Below are 20,320 nucleotides of genomic sequence, written 5' to 3' on the forward strand. Positions count from 1 at the left end.
AATTCAATCATTCTTATAGGGAATATGAGGTACTTTGAGAGTAAGGCAGTGAATCTGCAGGATTTGAGAAATTTGGTTTTGGAGTTTGATTTCCAGGCCTAGTTGTCTGGCCTTAGGCAACTTAACCTGTCAGAGGCTTAGTTTCTTCTTATAAAAAGAAACCAGTAATAGTACTTTCCTCTGTGGTGTGTTGGCCAGGATAGGATTAAAAATGTACACAGAGGGAATCCCTGGGTGGCTCAGTGGTTTAGCGCCTGCCTTTGGCCCAGGGCGTGATCCTGGAGTCCCAGAATTGAGTCCCGCATCAGGCTCCTTGCGTGGGGCCTGCATCTCCCTCTGCCCGTGTCTCTGCCTCTGTCTCTGTGTGTGTGTCTCTCATGAATAAATAAATAAAATCTTTAAAAAAATGTACACAGAGTGCCAAATGTAGTGCCTGGTTCCTGGGCAGTACCTACTAAAGGTTAGCTCTTATTATTAACTATTATGTTGATAACCATCTGGAAACTATTAAAACACTTGTTGGGCAGAAGTGAGCCACAAGAAAGAGGTGATGGGAGAATGGGATGCTGGGAGAACATTCTGAGGAAGGGCATTTGGTGGCCTTAGGTGGGGCAAGCAAGGCATTGATGATGGAGGGAGGATGTTGGGTAAGGCTGTGGGACTCTCCTTCTGAGCTGTGGCTAACAGCTGACTGGCTTGAAGCCTAGACTGGCGGCCCAAAGAAAAGGGATGAGAATAATGCATAGGGTCACCCAGAGGTGACAATCCATGGGAAGAGATGATGAAACAAGAAAACAAAGATGTAGCCAGTCAAGCAAACAGAATTCTAGGAGCACGCAAGGTCGCCTGCAGAGCCTGAACAGGAGGCTGAGCCAGCCACAGTCAGGGTGGAAGCCACTTCTCCTACAGGAGACGGGGGCCAGGTTCTCAGAACAGAGCCAGCTCCCTTGTCTCAAGGAACAGTGGTTAAGTGTCATCCATTTGAGGCCCAATGCAAATGGGACTCACGGGATGGGGTAGAGTAGGTATAAAACAGAAGTCATTAGGCTGCTTCTGAATTGTTGCTTCTGCCTTTTTTTTTCCTTAAAGATTTTATTTATTCATTCATGAGACACACACACAGAGAGAGAGAGAGAGAGAGAGAGAGAGGCAGAGGGAGAAGCAGGCTCCCGGCAGGGAGCCCGATGTGGGACTCGATCCCAGGATCCTGGGATCACAACCTGAGTGGAAGGCAGACGCTCAACCGCTGAGCCACCCAGATGTCCTGCTTCTGCCTTTTTGTGTAAAGTCTACTTTCTTTCCCTGGAGAGGCTGCCCTGTGGAATCCAAGCAGCTGATGATCTTAGGCTCTGGTTTGGACAGTGACAGACCACAGCTCTACTCTCAACCCCGTGGCAGGATTAGTAGCAGGATGTCATAAGCCTGTACACAGACAAACCCAGCTACTTCCCATTTTAATAGTTTCAGAAATTTTGATTTTATAAGTTTTTTGAGAAACATAATACACTTAGCAAATAGTTGTTTTAGAACACACACACACACAGAGGAAAAACCCTGAAATATCCTATGTGATATAATTGGCAAGTCCTTAGGTCCAAAATACTCTTCTTCCCAAGTGATTATGTCAGGCATAATATTTTAGTAAAATAGTAATTTTAAAGTTATCCTTTTTTTAAAAAAAAGATTTTGTTTATTTATTCATGAGACACACACACACACAGAGGCAGAGACACAGGCAGAGGGAGAAGGAGGCTCCACGCAGGAAGCCTGACATGAGACTCGATCCCGGGTCTCCAGGATCAGGCCCTGGGCTGAAAGCGGCACTAAACCACCGAGCCACCCGGGCTGACCTAAAGTTATCTTTACAGGAAGCTATCTTTCTCCCCACTTTCTGGTTTTACCATTGTCTTCTATTTCCTTTCATAAAATTTCCCAGAACACGTTTTCTTACTTGCCTAAGGATTTCAAGCTTTACAGATTTGTTTTACGGTTTAGGTTTTCAAGAGGTGTCATTGCAATTCAGCTAAGCATTCAGTGGGCTGATACTGTGGTGCATCAGCTTCTGTATTTTAAACGTGAGGGGCTTCTTGAGAGTGGACATGACCTTCATAAAAGCTTCCATGTGACAACACTGGATTTTTAGGCTAAAACTCTTAAGAAGAACGAGAAAACAAAGAGTTATATTGTAACTCGGTTGGTTAATCTAATTTATTCACGTATTTAACCACAGTCAGCATGTAAGTGTTTTCCTCAAAGAGGCCCACTTTCCACAACACAGTCTTCAAAATGCCTTCTTTCCCCACAAGGCTCTCTGTGTTTTAATTAACCCTTTTTATGTTTGCCAGCTTCTCTCTCCTAGTTACTTATCATCCCAGCAGGACCGTGGACTCTGGAAACTTTTCATAGCATGTTCTCTGAGCCACCAATAAATCCCAAAGCTCTCTTGTATTCAGTAGTACAGTACAGGATCCCACTGGTTTAGGGAAGGCAGAACAGACATTTAGGAAGACAGAACAGATACCAAAACAAGGAATGCTGGGCGATAGCCCCCTTTCACTGAGCAGCTTAGTATTTCTTTCCTGGAGAACACAGAAAGAGAGGGATCATTGTTTTTCAGGTATCTGATGAGTTGGGAAACGTTAATTTTGGAAATCAGCACAGTGGTTCTTATTAATTACCATTTTCTTTATTATGGGAATTGCTGGGTTTAGGAATCTAGCTCAATGTAATGAGTAATAAAAGGAGGTAACAGGGGTGCGAGTGTACAACCTTTGACTTTGGAGTTGTGAGTTCAAGCCCCATGTTGGGTGTAGAGATTACTGAAAAGTACAACTATTTTTTTATTAAAGACGTAATATTTATCTAAGACTATCTCTTTCTCATGCCCCTTCATAGTTTCATTTTCAGTTCTGGAGAAAGCTTTTGTTTACCACCCTGTTTGAAGCACTATTGGTTTTTCCACAGAGGAGCCCATTGTGGTACTACAGTACCATAGACTGGCCCTCCAAATAAACTAATTTCCCTGACTGGTACCTGAACCTGCCTCTAACCTTTTTATTTGCACATTTCCTGTTAAAAAGTTGGTTCATGCCTGCCTGATTAGCAAAGTGATCCACTTTCCCTTCAAATAGCATTTTGTATGGGATGAGGCTTTTGTGGGAAAGATGTGTGCCCCCTTCCATTCCCAGTGATTGAGAATTCCATCTCCGCCTTTCACTTGGTTAACAAATGGGCTTCACTTTCTAACCTGGTGCTCAGCTCTTGAAAATTCTGTCAGGTGAAGCATACAGTGTCACCAGTGTAGTCATTTTGCATGCTGCTTCCTAGAAAACCATGGAATTCAACTGGCTTCTTTCTAGACTTTGAGAACAAACAGCTCATGACCACTTTAAATTGGGTTAAAAATGGGCTGTAAACAATTTTAAGGTTATCAAGTTAATGTTTCTTGGCCATTTTTACTTTGCATTCAACAGCAAGAAAAATGTCTCGAGAAATAAAGATTAGTCAAAATGCGTATACCAATTAAATCAAAGGGCAGTTTATTAAAAAAGAATCAAAACAGAAACTCTAAGTACCAGTGTGTACATTGTACACATTTAAATGACTCACAAGAATGAAGTTTTTTTCATATACATTAAGATCATACCACCTTGTTTATCAAAAGATGTTCAAGGAGAAATCTGACTCCAAACTGCATACAAGATTGCCATCTTCAACAGACCGCATTTCAAACATGCAACAACGCCACTGGTAATAAAGCTTTGGAATGGGTGTTCATTCTATTATTTGACTACAAACAGGATAGAAAGCAAGATCAGTTGAGAACTTAATCTAAAATAGAATGGAAGCTGTCATCGTCTGCACCGGCACACGCCTTACTCCTCTGCTGCCATTTTTAGCAAGTACTCCTTGTCGATCTTGAAGAGTCTCCATCCCTCTTCGCTGGACAGGTCAGAAGCACCTCTTCTTTTGTAGAAGTTGATAGATGGTTCATTCCATTCTGCTACCAAGAAGTGCATGCTGCTGCAGCGACATTTCATCGCAACCTATTATAAGGGAGAGTAAAACAAACTCAGTGACATTTCACCTGCTTTCCAAGACCCAAATCTGTTCCAGTCATTAAAATAATTCAGTAACCCTTACAAATCTGGAAACCAAACCCCCTGCCCCTCCCCCCAAACCAAGACGTACCTGGCTTAGGTTCTTCAGAATTTCTGATCCTATGCCAAAGCCTAAAAGAAAGAGAAGTACCATTTAAAAAGTCATCTTCAGGATGTTAAGTCCTGGTTTCTCTTTAGGGCATCTCCTCCTAAACTCAGCCATACCTCTATAATCACTCATTACGAAGAAGTCCTCAAGATACAACAGTTTGCCAATCCATGGATCATAGGTAAAGTAGTACATGGCAAAACCCACAACACTGTGTCCTGTAATAAGAATATCACATGAGATGTGAACGAAAAGCAACCCATAAAAGTTGTAGCTGCAAAATCAGAAGCCTATCATAGGTTTTAGAAAATAAACATGCATGTATTATAGAAGTAAGTAGGCACTGAAACGGGACTGTCTCCTGATTTTTATGCTAGTGCAGTCCAGGCCACTTTTGGATGATCTCACTGTTCTCAGGACATGTATTTGCAAAAAGCACACATTAGAGCTAGCTGAAGCGAGGCTAAAATCATGGGACTGGCCGCTCTGCGATCTGCTGGATCTCACACCCCAGGAAGTGAGACTTTCATTACTTGCCAGAGCAAAACTGCTGTAGTCTTAAACTAAACACACACATTATTCACATCCTATTGATATATTGGTATGTTGACTTGGGAATAAGTCGGGTTTACACGGCAGTTCAGAATAGTAAATATTTGTAGATTAGAAACTCTGCTTCCTTAAGGTCAGGACATCAGGCCATCAAAAGTGTAACGTTTAATTTCAGAACTTGCCTTCCAATTCAGATTTTCAATTTGCTCTCCCCAGTTTTAAGCCAGAAGAAGCAGAGGTACCCAGAAATAGCTCTTATGTAACATCCACATACCTCCAAAAAGTACCTCATCCCTTATGTTTTCCGTTCATTTCTTCTAGCTTGGGGAAGAGACTTAAGAAAAAAGTGAAGCACCCACCCAAACAACTTCCCCTTTTAGCTCTGTCTTCTGACCAGTCAACAGGGACCAGCAAAAAAAAAAAAAATAAAACAATCTGACTCCCTATAAAAATAGGGTGTCTATAATTTCAAATGGAGGCAAAGGTTTCAAATTAAACTTTCTAGCCATTTTATAGTCCTTTGCAAACACAGGAAGAGAGTACACTGGAGTTTCTGATCTACCGTGTTTTAAGTGTGTGATAATAGGACCTTACCTCATTTATCATGATCATCTACTTTATTGTGTAAAGGATCTTTTAGTTACCTCCCCGCCCATCCATGTACACGGAAGGGCCATGTACATGGCGAAGCTAGAGACTGTAACCTGAAGATTGGGACAAATTAAAGAAAAAAATGTGATTTAACACAATTACAAAAAAGGTTACGTTAGGGTCAAACAAGAACTGAATTACAATAAATGACATTATACCTAACCCTTCCAGGTCTCCACAGCATTCTGATACTTACTTAAACAGCTCTTTCAACCCGCCCTATTATTATGTGCAGGACATCTATTTTCTTTTTCCTCAGTAGTTTGAACACTGGCTATTATTTCTGGCCAATTTCTCAGTAACTTTGGCCTGCGTTGTCAGTGGTTCTACACAACAGACACTCTATGTTTTATACAACACTTGGTGTTTGGCTTCTGGAAGCGGGGGGGGGGGGGGGGGGGGGGGGGCGGCGTTACCTTCCGGAGACTGGTGCTCCTTGGGCACTTCTGCAACCAGGCAGTGGTAGAAAGGGTGCTCTCCGAAACCATCCTCTAGTAGATCTGCAAGAAGGGGCATCGGGGACAGTGATGGCCTCGGTGAAGATGCCAAGTACCAGACACCCTTCCCCCGCCCTGGTACAGTCGCGTTACCTTTTTCAGTTAACATTACTTGCTCTTCCATGTATTCGTATTTAGCCAGTTCCTGGGGCGATGCACACGGGAGAAAGGGAGAGAGGGAGAAAACTAAGTGAGGCCCTGGCCCAGGCAGCTCAGAGGGAACGGGGTGGGCGGGGCGGCGATTCGTTCCCAGAATCGAGCGGCCCGGCTGAAGCTGGGGGGAGCGGGCGGACAAAGGGGAACCCGCCGGAGCGGCTCCCCACTTTCCCCCTCCCCAGGGGCGGCCCGGGCCTCCCGCTACCTTGATCAGCCGCAGGATGTCACTGCAGTCGGCGGCGGTGGCCGGGCGGATCACGAATTTAGCCATTTTCGTCTTTTGCTTTTCTTCCCTTTGCGGACCAGGCCCCTGTACTTGAACAGTAGTAGGAGGTGGTTCCTCATTCGTCTCCCCGGAGCGTCCTCTTCCCAGTCAGGCTGGCACCATGACCCGGCGGACCTCGGCGAGCAACGAGCACGTCGGCCAGACTGCGACCAGAACGGCGCGCTTTAGCGGCCGCCGGGTCCCGCTTTTTAGGGCCAAGTAGCCCCGCCTCCGGGCGTGAGGCGGAGGCAGCTCGTCCAATGAGGCCGCGACCGCCCCCCTCTTCCGGGCGCCTCCCCCTCTTCCGGGCTTCCGTGTGAACCCGGCGGGCGCAGGCGCGGGCGCGGGCGGGGGCGCGGGCGGGGGCGCGGGAGGGGCGAGGCGCGCCGCGGGCTTCTCTCGGGGCGCCCTCTCGCGGCGCCTCTCGACGCCTTCCCGGAAACCCGACTTTCTAGCTTGTGCGTCACCCGGTCACCTTTGCGAAAGGAAAAGAGTAGTTCCTCTTGTGAACCCGGGCCGGTGACCTTGCCGTTTCTCCCTTGGCCGGAGGGGAGTGGAACTCAGGAGAACCTGCCTTGGGCAACGTGAGGATGAGAGCAGCGGTTCTCTAAAGTGTGCTGTGGGGGACCCTGCAGATCCCAGGGTCCTTTCAGGGAGTCTGTGTCAAAACGAGTTTCATAATAATAGTGAGGCGTCACTGCCCCTTTTCATTCTTGTGGGAATTTTCCAGAGGCGACCTGATGTGTGTGTGTGTGATGAAGTCACTGCTCTGATGACTAACGTAATGCGTGCTTGTATATTCTTGTGTTTTCTACAGTTTCCTAAGGTAAACTATTTGGATTCCTCAATAATTTTTCTCTCATACTTGTAATTTTTAGAGTTAGCACAGCGTTCTTTCCTAATTTTCTTTCCTTCTTATTCTTTGTTAAATCTCTGACCTTCCTTGTGGAAACGCTCTCCTGCCTGACGGGCACTTTTCACAATTTCCTTCAGTACAGAAAAACTTTCTGCGTTGGTTGTCTAAATATGTCTTCAATTCATCTTGAAGGATTTCTTTCACTGTTTATAGAGTTTGGGGTTGGATGTTATTTTCTTTCAGTGTAGTGGTGATGTCAGGTTACCTTCTGGCTTCCATCGCTGTTGAAAGTTGATGTAATCCCTACTTGCTCCATTCTCTGTGCTGCTTTCCCCCCCTTTTCTTTAACTTTTCATTTTCAAATGATCACAGATTTACAGAATGTGTGATGACATTGCTCTGGTGACTAAAGGGATGTGTGCTTGTGTATTCTTATGTTTCATAGAATTTTCAAAGATACGCTTTTTGGATTCTTCAGTAATTTTTAAATGTCCTGAGAACAAAATGTTTCAGAACGGTTGAATTAGAGTATAGCTCTTTTTCAGTTGTTCCCACTGGAACAAGTGTTCTGGCCTCTTGCAGATACAGTTTTTGTTTTACAACCCACCTTCCCAGACAGAGGCCCTGGGGGCTTGCTTTGGCCACTCTGCCTGGATTCCAGGAGGAGCCAAAGCATAAAAGGGGCTCACAGGTTTCTCAGTGTGGAATGAGAGGTGGACTATCACCAGATGACCACAAACATTCAACAATTGTTTCTCTGCATTTGTTAGCAATATCCTGTATGTGAAAAAGAAAGCAAAAGTAGGCTCTTTGTTGCCCTTCCCACCCTCTGGAGATGTTATGCATGGTGAGTCATCTGGGAGTTTATGAAATGTCTTTCTCAAAGATCTTTAAAAATAGCATTGATTTGCATCTACCTAAGCCACGTTAGGTTGTGTCTTTCCTGACACCATGATACATGGATGACCATTCATACTCCCTTCTCTCTACTCTGTTTGGATCTAACTTGTGGGAGGAACTATGAGAGCATGTTACCTGTGTGATTACTGATAACGTAAATTAGACCCTCCATAACTAAGCACTAGTGATAGCTGCCTTGTTGAAGCAATAGCAAGGCTGTTTTCAGTTTGGGTTGCATAGTTTTTTCAGAATAATGATTGTTTTGTTAAAATTTATTTCACTTTTTTCTACGTATTCTATATTCCCAGTTTTAATTTCATGCTTTTATGAAAACAGAAATTGCGGGCAGCCCCGGTGGCGCAGCGGTTTAGCGCCGCCTGCAGCCCAGGGCGTGATCCTGGAGACCCTGGATGAGTCCCACGTCGGGCTCTCTGCATGGAGCCTGCTTCTACCTCTGCCTCTGTCTCTGCCTCTCAATCTCTCTGTGTCTCTATCAATAAATACATAAAAAATCTTAAAAAAAAAGAAAACAGAAATTGCTTCTTATGGCAAGAAGAGCCGTTTCTTCGTAAGATTTTATTTTTTAAGTAATCTCTCCACCTAACCTGGAGCTTGAACTCACAATCCTGAGACCAAGAGTCACACGCTCTACCAACTGAGCGAGCCGGGTGCCACAAGAAGAGCCTATCCTGGAAAGTGGATGGCTAAACAAAAACAACAACAACAAAAAAAAAAAACAAAAAAAAATCAACCCATTGTGACTGTATTTGTGTACATGTAGAGGCTTAGAACCATAAAAAATTTGAATTTTCTTATGGTGGTGAACCATGTTAGGCTTTTCCATCATCGGGGATACATACATTGGATAACCAACATCACTCTTGATACAGGAATTTATATTTAAAACTGCAGAAAAAGGGATTAAGTGGAAAACTTTGATTTGGTTAATGAATCAACAAGAACTTACTGAGTCTTGTGCTAGGTACTTGGGAGTGGATTAAGTCTGGAAACCAGCCCTCAGGGCATACAGTTTACTTTTAGAGATGTGTGTGTATGTAGTTTACTACAACAGAGTTTAAGCTTTGTGAGAAAGAGAATTCCTATAAAACTAAGGAGGTCTTGGTACAGGTGGAGTGGGAGGAAGGGAAACCACCAAGGCATGTTGTGGGTGTTTTATATTCATTGTCTCATTTGATCTTTACAACTGTCTTGTGAAATAGGTGATGTTAGCTCCATCTTTATGGCTGAGAAAATTGGAAGCTCTGAAGGGTTACAAAACTGTCAAAGCTAGGAAGTGACAGAGCTAGGAAAGGAGAAATTATGTTGATTTCCATGCCAAAGTGAAGCTGTCCAACCTGCCCTGTTAAACTATTATGGAAGGTGTCAGGGTTTTCTACTTATAAAGGTAATAGATATTTATTAAGAAAATTGGAGAATGGCAGAAATACAAAAAGTTCATAAAAATAATCCTGTTAGGTTGATTTCCTTCCAGTCTTTTTTTCTATGTACATATACATACAGGGCTGATACTCAGTAGGTGTATACAGTGTAGTAGATTTTAAATGGCCACAAATTCATTGCAGCTCCTCTCATCAAGAGGTAGAGTCTATTTCCCCATTCCTTGAATCTGGACTGGCTTTGTGACTTGCCTTGACCAATAGAATGCTGTAGAAGTGGTGATGTATAACTTCTAAGCAACACCTCAAAAGATCTTAAAGATTCTGCTCATGCCCTCTTGGAGCACTGCTGCCACCATATGAGGAAACTTGAGTTAGCCTCCTTGAGGAGGAAAGACCTCATGAAGGGACGCCTGGGTGGCTCAGTGGTTGAGCCTCTGCCTTTGGCTCAGGACGTGATCCTGGGATCTGGGATCGAGTACCGCATTGGGCTCCTTGCAAGGAGCCTGCTTCTCCTTCTGCCTGTGTCTCTGCCTATCTCTCTGTGTGTCTCTCATAAATAAATAAATAAATAAATAAATAAATAAAATCAATCTTAAAGAAAAAGACTTCATGAAGAGTAGGGTCCAGCTGGTAGCCAGCACCAACTGCAAGATATGTAAGTGAGGCCATCTTGGGCCATCCAATCCCAATTGAGCTGTCAGGTGTTTGTAGTCATACCAGTGACTCGAGGCAAAACCAACAGAATAACCACCTAGCTGATCTCAGGCCACATCAACTCAAAGAATCATGAGCCAATAAAATGGCTGTTTTAAGCTACTAAGTTTTGGGGGTAGTTTGTTATACAGCAAAGGCTAACAAACTAGATGCCATTTTGGTTGTTTACATCTGGCTTCCATTCTGATTGGTTGTAGTGTCCATTCTGACTGGTTTTTGCTTTTTTGTTATACCTTTAAAAATATTTTAAAAATTACCTCTATGTGTATGCATGTAATGATAACATTGGTATCCTATAACTATAATTTCTATCTTTCAGAGCAGTGTGGTGGCTGCTTAGCTACTACAGCTTTGGAATTGAATGCCCCATCTGTGTGACCATGTCATCTACTTAACCTTGGTAAGTCACCATTTCTATGTCTATGATGAGTAAATAAGAATATCCTTAATATAGTTAGTTGTTGTGAGGATTAAATGAGGTAATACGGGATCCCTGGGTGGCGCAGCGGTTTGGCGCCTGCCTTTGGCCCAGGGCGCGATCCTGGAGACCCGGGATCGAATCCCACGTCGCGCTCCCGGTGCATGGAGCCTGCTTCTCCCTCTGCCTGTGTCTCTGCCTCTCTCTCTCTCTCTCTCTCTCTCTCTCTCTCTCTGTGTGACTGTCATAAATAAAAAAAAATGAGGTAATACGTGTAAAGTACTCAGCATAGCACCTGGCCTGTTAGCTTTATTACTATTAATATTTGTGGTGTATTTTTCCATGTCATTAGGTATTTTTAAATTTTTAAAAAACTGTAATAGCTTCTTAGAGTTCAATTCTGTGGAGTTTATTACCATTCTCTTGTTGAAGATTTAGATTTTTTCAATGATAATGCTTTGATGAACATCTTTCTGTCCAAATTTGGCCCAGGTTTCTGAGTGTTTCCTTGGGAAGATTCCTGGAAGTGCTAGGTGAGCAGGGATGTAATTTTGTTGATGTGAAGCCAGAGAAACACTGAATTCAGGTCCTCATTACATGAAAGTATAATTTGAGATAACTCTCCAGCTATGCTTGCTCTAGCTCAAACGAGCTAAATTTTGATAACATCTGACATCTGTATTACACAGGTTATAATACTTGGGATAGACTAGTGTTTGGGTCTTCCCCCGAGGGGGTCTTCTTCCTATGTGTGGGTGACACCCTTTGGGAATGATCAATAAAAACAGCCAGCCCCAGGAAAACACCCTGTTTTGGGCCAAGATTTTTTTCTCTATCATTTTTCTTTATTTGAGAAATCATACATTAGGACCTGGAAATCTGTTTCATCTTTAGGGGTGGACCACCAAAAGTGTGAGACTTCTCTTTGTAAATGTAAAGTATTACGTTACTTTAGGCTGCAGTCAAGAGGCTGATCAGTAATAAGTAAGATATTAATCAGGCCTCCTGTTTGCAAGTAATGGTATCTGATTCTAACTAGTTTAGGCAAAAGAGGAACTCACTGCTCACCATAGGGAGCATGGGTATGACTGGAACTAGGACTTCATGGTATAGTCTGAAATAAACTGAACAAGAGGAAAGGTAAGGGCTTGTAATGGATGGCTAGTTGTTTCCCAGAAAAGCATTTCCTGCTTTTGAAAAATTATTTTCCCCCTACACACAAATAGATGGTTCTTGGTGGTAATAGGGGGGCTGCCAATCAGAGTGTGCCACCTGCTTTGTCAATATTGTGTTCCAAGCCATGCCAATCAGTGTCTTTTCTCATTGGCACCAAGAAAGTCCTTTCTTTTCTGCTGGCACATCTGGAAAGTTGTGGAGGTCTGAGACAATGACTTTGACCTGCCATGGAAGACTAACCACATTTGAGTTTCTGGCTCAGCATGGCCACAGATGGGATGGATGGCCTGTATGCTTCCAATTACCCCTATTGCCTACTTTTGTCCATCTCACAGCACACCCCACCCCTAGCTACTTCCACTTTATACACTTGTAAGGAAAAAGGGAACCAAAAGGTCAGAAAGTCTCCATTCTCCTGGCTTGACAAGAAGTGGGGATAAGAATCTCTTTGGTCAAAGACAGATCAGGAGTGGTAGATATTGTTTGGAAACATGCAGAAATAGGGGTGATCATATTTGAAATCCCATGGATATGCCCAGTTCTGCTCATTTCTGACCATTGCCATAAAGAATGCCTATAACAAACCAAAGAATGAGAGGTTGTATCATTAGACTGAGACAGAGACATATTCATGTTATAACAAGTTATCCCATACATATCCCTATGTATTTATAAGATGAAATCTATAAATTTATTATCCTAGTCTAAACCTATCCCAGGCTGTTACTATTGTACTCCATGGGGCTCTCACTGAAGATCATAAAGAATTATGGTAGAGAGACCCTGAGACCCTGGGGTTGAACTTTAAGACATGTGACCATGACTTTTTCCCCTCTTCTTGGCAATTGTGTTAAATCTGTAGAAAATACCTCCTGGAAACCAGCAGATGTATAAGCTGAGTGACTTTCAGGCAAAGACATGAATATATTCCAAGTCTCTGAATGTTTATAACTTAAGACTGGTCTTGTTGGCCCAAGGGCCATTAGTATCCACCATGAGCCCTTTTTATTTAGGGTTCCACAGGAGCAAGGCAGTTATTTGGAAGCAAGTTTTTTATACCATCCCTTTTGTATTGGTTGTCTTTTGCCACATAACAAATGACCACAAACATAGTGGCTTAAATTACATACATTTATTATTGCAGTTTCTGTAGGTTGGGAGTCCAGGCATGGCTTATCTGGTTCCTCTACTCAAGGCATCAGCCAGGCTGCATTCTCATGTGGGAGTATGGCCAAAGAAGAATCCACTTGCGAGCTCCAGTTGTTGGCACTGGTAGAATTCATTTCCTCGACTAACTATGTTGGCTTCTTTCTGGCTGTTGGTTGAGGCCACCTGTGGTTTCTAGAAGCTGCCTGCAGTTCCTTATCACATGGGCTCACCCAGTATGGCTGTTTACTTCATCAAGCCAGCAAGGAGAGTCTACAGAGTAGTCTGCTAGCAAGATAGTCTTTTCTTTTAATTGTGAAAAAAACCCACATAAAATTTACCAACTCAACCATTTTTAACCATTTGTGCAATACCGTAGTGTTAGCTATATGCGTATTGTATAACAAATCTCTAGCAATTTTTCATCTTGCAAATAATAGTATTACCTATACAGTCTCTGTTTCTGCAGGTTGTTTCTTTGGGCTCCCTCTTTGCTTACAGTGTCCCCCTTAATATTTCTTGTAGAGCTGATCTGGTGGTCATGTATTCTTTTAGTTTCTGTCTATCCTGGAAGCTCTTTATCTCTCCTTCTATTCTGAATGACAGCCTTGCTAGATAAAGTAGTTTGGGCTGCATGTTTTTCTCATTTAGTACCCTGAATATATCATGCCAGGCTTTTCTGGCCTGCCAGTTCTCTGTGGATAGGTCTGCTGTTAATCTGATATTTCTCTCCATGTAAGTTAGGAATCTCTTGTCTCGAGCTGCTTTTAGTATTTTCCTTTTATCTCTGAAATTTCCAAGCTTCACTATTATGTGTCAAGGTGTTGATTGTTTTTTTGTTGATTTGGGGGGGGCGGTTTCCTTCCCATCACTTGGATATGTATGCCTGTTTCCTTCCCTAGATTAGGGAAGTTCTCCTCTTTGATTTGTTCAAACATACTTTCTGGTCCTCTCTTTCTCTCTATGTCTCTGGAATCCCAATAAGGTGAATATTATTCTTTCTCAAACTATCAGTTAATTCCTGAAGTCTCTCCTCATGGGCTCTTAGTTGTTTTTCTCTCTTTTCCTCAGCTTCCTTCCTTTCCATCAACTTGTCTTCTACATCACTCACTTTCTCTTCTGCCTCATTAATCCTAGCTGTTAGAGTATCCAGTTTAGACTGCATCTAAGTTAAGGTATTTATAATTTCGGCCTGATTAGATCTCAATTTTGCAGTAAGAGAATCTCTAGAGTCTTTTATGCTTTTTTCAAGAGCCACCAGTAATTTTATAATTGTAATCCTGTATTGTATCAGTGACATCTTACTTAAATCCATATCCATTACATCTGTAGCAGAGAGTATTACTTCTGGTTCTTTCTTTTGTGGTGAATTCTTCCTTCTAGTCATTTTGTCCAGTGCAGAATGGCTGTATGAGTGAACAGAGTCAAAAATATCAACCATGACCTAAGTAAAATACACCGTAGACAATTATGAAGAGATCAGGGACCAGTCATAAAAGAAAAAGAATTTTAAAAAGACCATGAAAGTGAAAAACAAATTTAAAAAAATGAAAAATTTAAAAAGGGAGGGGAAGGAGAGAATATAGTCTCACAGAGTAGACCAAGACAGTGATCCTCTTGGTTCTGAGTGTATTTTGGTCTATATGTTAGAACGTACTAAATTCCAAATTTATATTAAAAAAGCAAAACTTATATAGAGAAACAACAGCAACAACAAAAACAAAAACAAGAAGACAAAAGAGGGGGGTGAGATGGGAAAGAAGAGAGAATATAGTCTCACAGAGTGGACTAACATGGTGTTTCATTTGGTTCTGAGTATATTTTGGTCCATATGTTAGAAGGTACTAAATTCCAAAACTATAAAACAAAACAAAACAAGACAACCCCCCCCCAAAAAACATATATCTACAAAACTTAAATTGTATACATTGGAAGAAAGGAAGCCAAAAATGAAGACTATCTATGACTTGTAATTGTAAAAATCTGAAAGTCAAAAAGGAAAAAACTTAAAAATGAAGAGTTGATAAAATATTGTAGTTAAAACAAGAAAAGAGAAAAAACGTTGGAAATTTTTAACCTGAAAGATAGACGAATCATAAGGCAAACCCCTTGAGTTCTATATATTATTTTCCCTCAGTCTTGGAGCTTTCCAGTGCTGTTTGATCAGTAAACTCGCTGTTCCCCTGTTCTTCCAGCTGGTATTCTGGGGGAGGAGCCTACTGCACTGATTCTCAGGTGTCTGTGCCTGGGCAGAGATGCCCCGCCCCTTGCCAGATGGCAGGGTTCAGTGTAAGTTGTTTGCCCTATTAGGCATTTGTTCCTTGGAGTCTCACCTCTCCAGGGTAAAAGGAGGGGAAAAAATGGTGGTGGCCAGATCTCCAGCCCTGGAGACAAGAGCTCTGCCCATGTACCGAACTGTAGTCTCTCAGTGGACACTGACTTAGATCCTCCTGTGGGCAGGCATGGGGGAACAGATTCCTACAATTTGAAGGGTGCTGGTCAGTGGCAGGGCTTTTGCTGTCTTGTGTGCTCACTGGCTCTGCCTCTCCCGGAGGAACGGAGTACAGCCCGCTTCTCTCCACTGCCAGGCCCTGGGACGTTCACCCACTTGAGTGCGCATGTGTTCCACTTGGATGCCCGTGGAGGGTGGCTGCGTTCCAGTCCTTTAATGGGACATAGGACAACATCGTTCCCCCAATCCGACTGCGGCTTGTGGTTTATGGCACAAGTTGAGCTTTTTCCCAAGCACCCCTGTTCTTTGTGTCTGCGGGAATATTGAGACCTCACTGCCCCTCCTGCGATTCTGTGCTATTTCCCCATTGAGCACTTTTCAGGCAAGGAAGACTCTCAGGAGCAGATTTCTAAAGTTTCCGATTGTGCACTGTACTGCTTTCCTGAAGCAGCTTACAAAGGCTCCCTCTCCATGCCATTTTATACTCTGATAATCCCCTCCCTTTCTTTTCTGCACACTCCTACCTTGTAAGAGGTGATCACTTTTCTCTCTGTAGTATTCCAGCTGTTCTGAGTTTAAAGACTTTAGATACCTCATATAAGGGAATCATACATTGTATTTTTGTGACTGGCTTATTTCACTTAGCATAATGTCTTCAAGGTTTATCCATGTTGTAGCTTATTATAAGACTTCTTTTAAAAAGTTGAATAGTAATCCATTGTATGTATATACCACATTTCTTTTTTTCTATGCAAAGTTTCACAAATTTTATTATTTATTTTTTTTCAATTTATTTATTTATGATAGTCACAGAGAGAGAGGCAGAGACACAGGCAGAGGGAGAAGCAGGCTCCATGCACCGGGAGCCCGACGTGGGATTCGATCCCCGGTCTCCAGGATCGCGCCCTGGGCCAAAGGCAGGCGCCAAACCGCTGCGCCACCCAGGGATCCCACAAATTTTATTTTTTAAAGTCTTCATTTAAATTCCAGTTTGTTGGGACACCTGGGTGGCTCAGCAGTTGAGCGTCTGCCTTCAGCTCAGGGCATGATCCTGGGGTCCGGGATCGAGTCCCGCATCAGGCTCCTTGCGAGGAGCTTGCTTCTGCCTCTGCCTATGTCTGCCTCTCTCTCTGTGTCTCTCATGAATAAATAAATCTTTTTAAAAATTCCAATTTGTTAACCTACAGTGTAATATTAATTTCAGGTGTACAATATAGTGATTCAACATTTCCATACATCACTTGGTGCTCATCATGACAAGTGCACTCCTTAGTCCCCCTCACCTATTTCACTGAACCTATCCATCCACCGCCCCTCTGGTAACCTTCAGTTTGTTCTCTACACTTAAGAGTCTGTGTTTTGTTTTGTTTTGTCTCTTTCTCTCTCTTTTCCCTCTTTGCTCATTTGTTTTGTTTCTTAAATTCCACATATGAGTACAATCATATCATATGCCACATTTCTCTATCCATCTATCCATTGAGGGACATTTAGGTTGCTTCCATCTTCTGGCTTTTTTTTTTATAAACTAGAAGATAGGTTTATTTAATTTTTTGTATATATATATTTTTAAAGATTTTATTTATTTATTCTTGAGAGACACACAGAGAGAGAGGGAGGCAGAGACATAGAGAGAGAAGCAGGCTCCATGCAGGGAGCCTGATGTGGGACTGGATCCTGGGACTCCAGGACCATGCCCTGGGCCGAAGGCAGGGACTAAACTGCTGAGCCATCCAGGGATCCCCTTTTTTTGGTATATTTTTTTTTATTGGAGTTCGATTTGACGACATATAGCATAACACCCAGTGCTCATCCCGTCAAGTGCCCCCCTCAGTGCCCGTGATCCAGTCACCCCATCCTCCCGTTCGCCTCCCCTTCCACTACCCCTTGTTCATTTCTCAGAGTTAGGAGTCTCTCATGTTTTGTCACCCTCACTGATATTTCCCACTCATTTTCTCTCCTTTCCCCTTTATTTCCTTTCACTATTTTTTATATTCCCCAATGAATGAGACCATATAATGTTTGTCCTTCTCCGATTGACTTACTTCACTCAGCATAATACCCTCCAGTTCTATCCACGTTGAAGCAAATGGTGGGTATTTGTCGTTTCTAATGGCTGCTGGCTCTTATGAATAATGGTACAGTGAACATAGGTGTGCAAATATCTTTTCAAGATCCCATTTTCAATTCTGTAGGATCTATACTCAGAAATGGTATTGCTAGATCATATGGTCTATTTTTTAATTTTGGGGGAACCTGTACACCGTTTTCCATAGAGGCTGCATCATTTTACATTCCCACCAACAGTACATGAGGGTTCTCTTTTCTCCATATCTGTACCAGCGCTTGTTATTTTCTGGGTTTAACTTTTGTTTTTGGATTTTTTTTTGAGTGGGGGTAGTGGTCATCCTAAAAGGTGGGAGGTGATAGGTCACTGTGATTTTGATTTGCGGTTCTCTGATAATTAGTGACATTGAACATCTTTTCATATGTTTGTTGGCCATTTTTATATCTTCATTGAAAAAATGTCCATATAAGTTCTTTGGCCATTTTTAAAGTTTATTTGTTTTTTATGGATGAGCTGTATGAGTTCTTTCTGTATTCTGTATATTAACCTTTTATCAGATAGACGATTTGCTAATATTTTCTCCCATTCCTTAGGTTGCCTTTTCACTCTTTTGATTGTTTCCTTTGATATACAGAGGTTTTTAAGTTTGATGTAGTCCCATTTGTCTAGTTTTGCTTTTGTTGCCTGTCAAGAGAGGGTTTTCCATAATGTAAGATAATCATGGGAATGACACCTCATCATCCTTACTATATTTTCTTGATTCAAAGCAAGTCACAGGTGCTGCCTATATACAAGCGGAGAGGATCACACAAAAGCGTAAACAACTGGAGACAGGATCATGGAGGTCACCTTGAGGTCTGTCTGCACTTAAAGGTCAGTAAAAGCCTGTTTTTAAATTTAACATCTAACAAACATCTATTAAGGTCTGTTTCCTCCCATGCACTGTGCTTGGGGAATATGAAATAAACGTGGCCTAGTCCCTGCTCTCCAGCGGATTATAGTTAAACATTACAGGTTGTAGTTATGGATGGAAAGGATCCAGCCTCCTAGACAAAAGGGACAGAACAATCAGAACTGAGGGGGCAGCTACACAGTTTATCACCCATCCAGTGTCGCCTACCTCCTCTAGGCAACCCTCTCTCTCTCCCCTTCTGAAGTCCTGTCTGAAGGGAAGACGACTGCCCAGCTCTCAGTGCAGGGATCAAGGCTTTAACCCCTTACAAATACTCAGGAAACCTGCAAAGTGCAGTCAGCCATCCTTAAGTCTCCAAAAGTATCAGCTCTTTGAATCTGGGTATGGAGGTTACTCAGGAAGATCATAGGAAATAATTGCCTGTTAGTACACAAAGTATAAGACACCCCCTCTTTTCCCTATGGCCCCTGGGTACATGCGATAGATTTTCAAGTTCAGAATCCAGTTTACTAATCTTTGTACCATTCATAAACTGGCAATTAAGTGTTAACTGTGAATCCAGGAAAATAGAGGATACTTCAAAGAAGGAAGGGCAAGGGAGTGAACTCCACCCAAGCAGCGTCTGTCTGACCTGAGGAACAAGGAACAGATCCATGGTCTGGACCTGATGTGAGCAGATATTGGGCATATTCTGCTAGAGACAACAGAGGTTATTACCTGAGAACTTATTCTGGAGGTAGAGGATAAGAGGGTGAGTCATTCCTTTTGAAGAGATGATGGAAGTAGGAGAAAGGGTACAAGAAGATCAAAAGGGGACCCAGAACCATAGAATCGAGAGAACTGTTTATATATATATATATATATATATATATATATATATATAATATTGTATAATATATTATATATAAAATATATACATAATATATGTTTAAAATATTTTATTTATTTATTCAGAGAGACACACAGAGAGAGGCAGAGACATAGGCAGAGGGAGAAGCAGAGTCTGCAGGAGCCTGACATGGGATTCGATTCCAGGACCCTGGGATCACAACCTGAACCAAAGGCAGATGCTCAATCACTGAGCCACCTATGTGTCCCAGAACTGTAATATATTTTAAGGTCTCCTTAAAAGATTAATTATAGGAGGGTGCTATAGGAGAGGAAGAAATGATACATGCAACTAGCATTTCTTAGTGCCTATTGTGCATGGCATGCCTTACTTGGCATTTTACAGATGTGATTTCATTTAGTCTTAATTACTATATATTATAATTCATTTTTAAATATATATTCTGTTTTGTCATCTAGATTTTATTAAATTAAAAAGGTATTTGTTGTTATTCTAAAAAAATGGTTCATTATGGATTTCTATTCCATAGCTTCAGGGAAAACTGGGAATGAAATCAGCCACTTAAATAAAGCTAGCCTAGATGAATATAATCTGGAATAATAAGGTTTTTTTTTTCTTTAAAGCTTTCCAGCCTCACTGTTGAGATTTCTGTCACCACAGAAACATAGAATGATAGTGAGTCACTAGTACCAGTTTCTCATCTAATAGCTAAGAAACTGAAGCCCAGAGAGGGTAAAGTAGTTGTCTAAGGTCACACAGCTAGAAGGTGGCAGAGTCAGAAATACAGCTGAGGTCTCCTGATTCTAAGTCAAGAGATCTTTTACTATATCTCATAGATATTATGGCAAAAATAGAAAACTACAAAACAGCTAGTATATAAAATACTGTCCTAAGGCTGGAGTTCAGGCAGAAAACTGTGAACATTCCATACATTTGGTCCACTTCTCACAAATTAAGTTTCATTAGCACATGGCTTGTTTTAATACAGTAAAGAATGCTTGGTCTTGACAGTTCCAGTCTCCTCAATTTCTTCCTTTTCCTAAGCCTTCCTCCTCTGCCACGTGCCCTTGCCCCCGTCCCAAGGATGGGACAGATAAGTA

General features: G+C 42.2%; 2 protein-coding genes across 2 annotated transcripts in view; one reads left to right on the top strand and one right to left on the bottom strand.

Annotated features, from left to right (window-relative positions):
* Window positions 1-3,516: 3,516 nt before the first annotated feature.
* On the bottom strand, window positions 3,517-6,557 carry SAT1 (spermidine/spermine N1-acetyltransferase 1). The gene is made up of 6 exons (XM_072817312.1): window positions 6,271-6,557; window positions 6,003-6,054; window positions 5,829-5,912; window positions 4,326-4,427; window positions 4,192-4,232; window positions 3,517-4,046 (listed from the first exon to the last, which is right to left on the bottom strand). The coding sequence occupies exons 1-6, from the start codon at window positions 6,334-6,336 to the stop codon at window positions 3,876-3,878; spliced, it is 516 nt and encodes a 171-aa protein (XP_072673413.1). The 5' UTR covers window positions 6,337-6,557; the 3' UTR covers window positions 3,517-3,875.
* A 211-nt stretch (window positions 6,558-6,768) lies between these two features.
* Window positions 6,769-20,320, top strand: part of ACOT9 (acyl-CoA thioesterase 9) — a 65,255-nt gene continuing 51,703 nt past the window's right edge. The window contains exons 1-3 of the mRNA XM_072815597.1: window positions 6,769-7,156; window positions 10,520-10,600; window positions 18,225-18,330. The gene's annotated coding sequence lies outside the window, so the exon portion shown is untranslated. The remainder of the gene's footprint in view (window positions 7,157-10,519; window positions 10,601-18,224; window positions 18,331-20,320) is intronic.

The sequence above is a fragment of the Canis lupus genome, chromosome X (genome assembly GCF_048164855.1).
Source record: "Canis lupus baileyi chromosome X, mCanLup2.hap1, whole genome shotgun sequence".
NCBI lineage: Eukaryota > Metazoa > Chordata > Mammalia > Carnivora > Canidae > Canis > Canis lupus.

Coding starts and splice junctions, on each gene's coding strand:
- SAT1 (XM_072817312.1), bottom strand. CDS start 6,336: ATGGCTAAATTCGTGATCCGCCCGGCCACCGCCGCCGACTGCAGTGAC. Junction 4,428..5,828: donor GGAGCACCAGTCTCCGGAAG/GTAACGCCGCCC, acceptor TTCTTATTACAG/GACACAGTGTTGTGGGTTTT. Junction 4,047..4,191: donor TTCTGAAGAACCTAAGCCAG/GTACGTCTTGGT, acceptor CCCTTATAATAG/GTTGCGATGAAATGTCGCTG.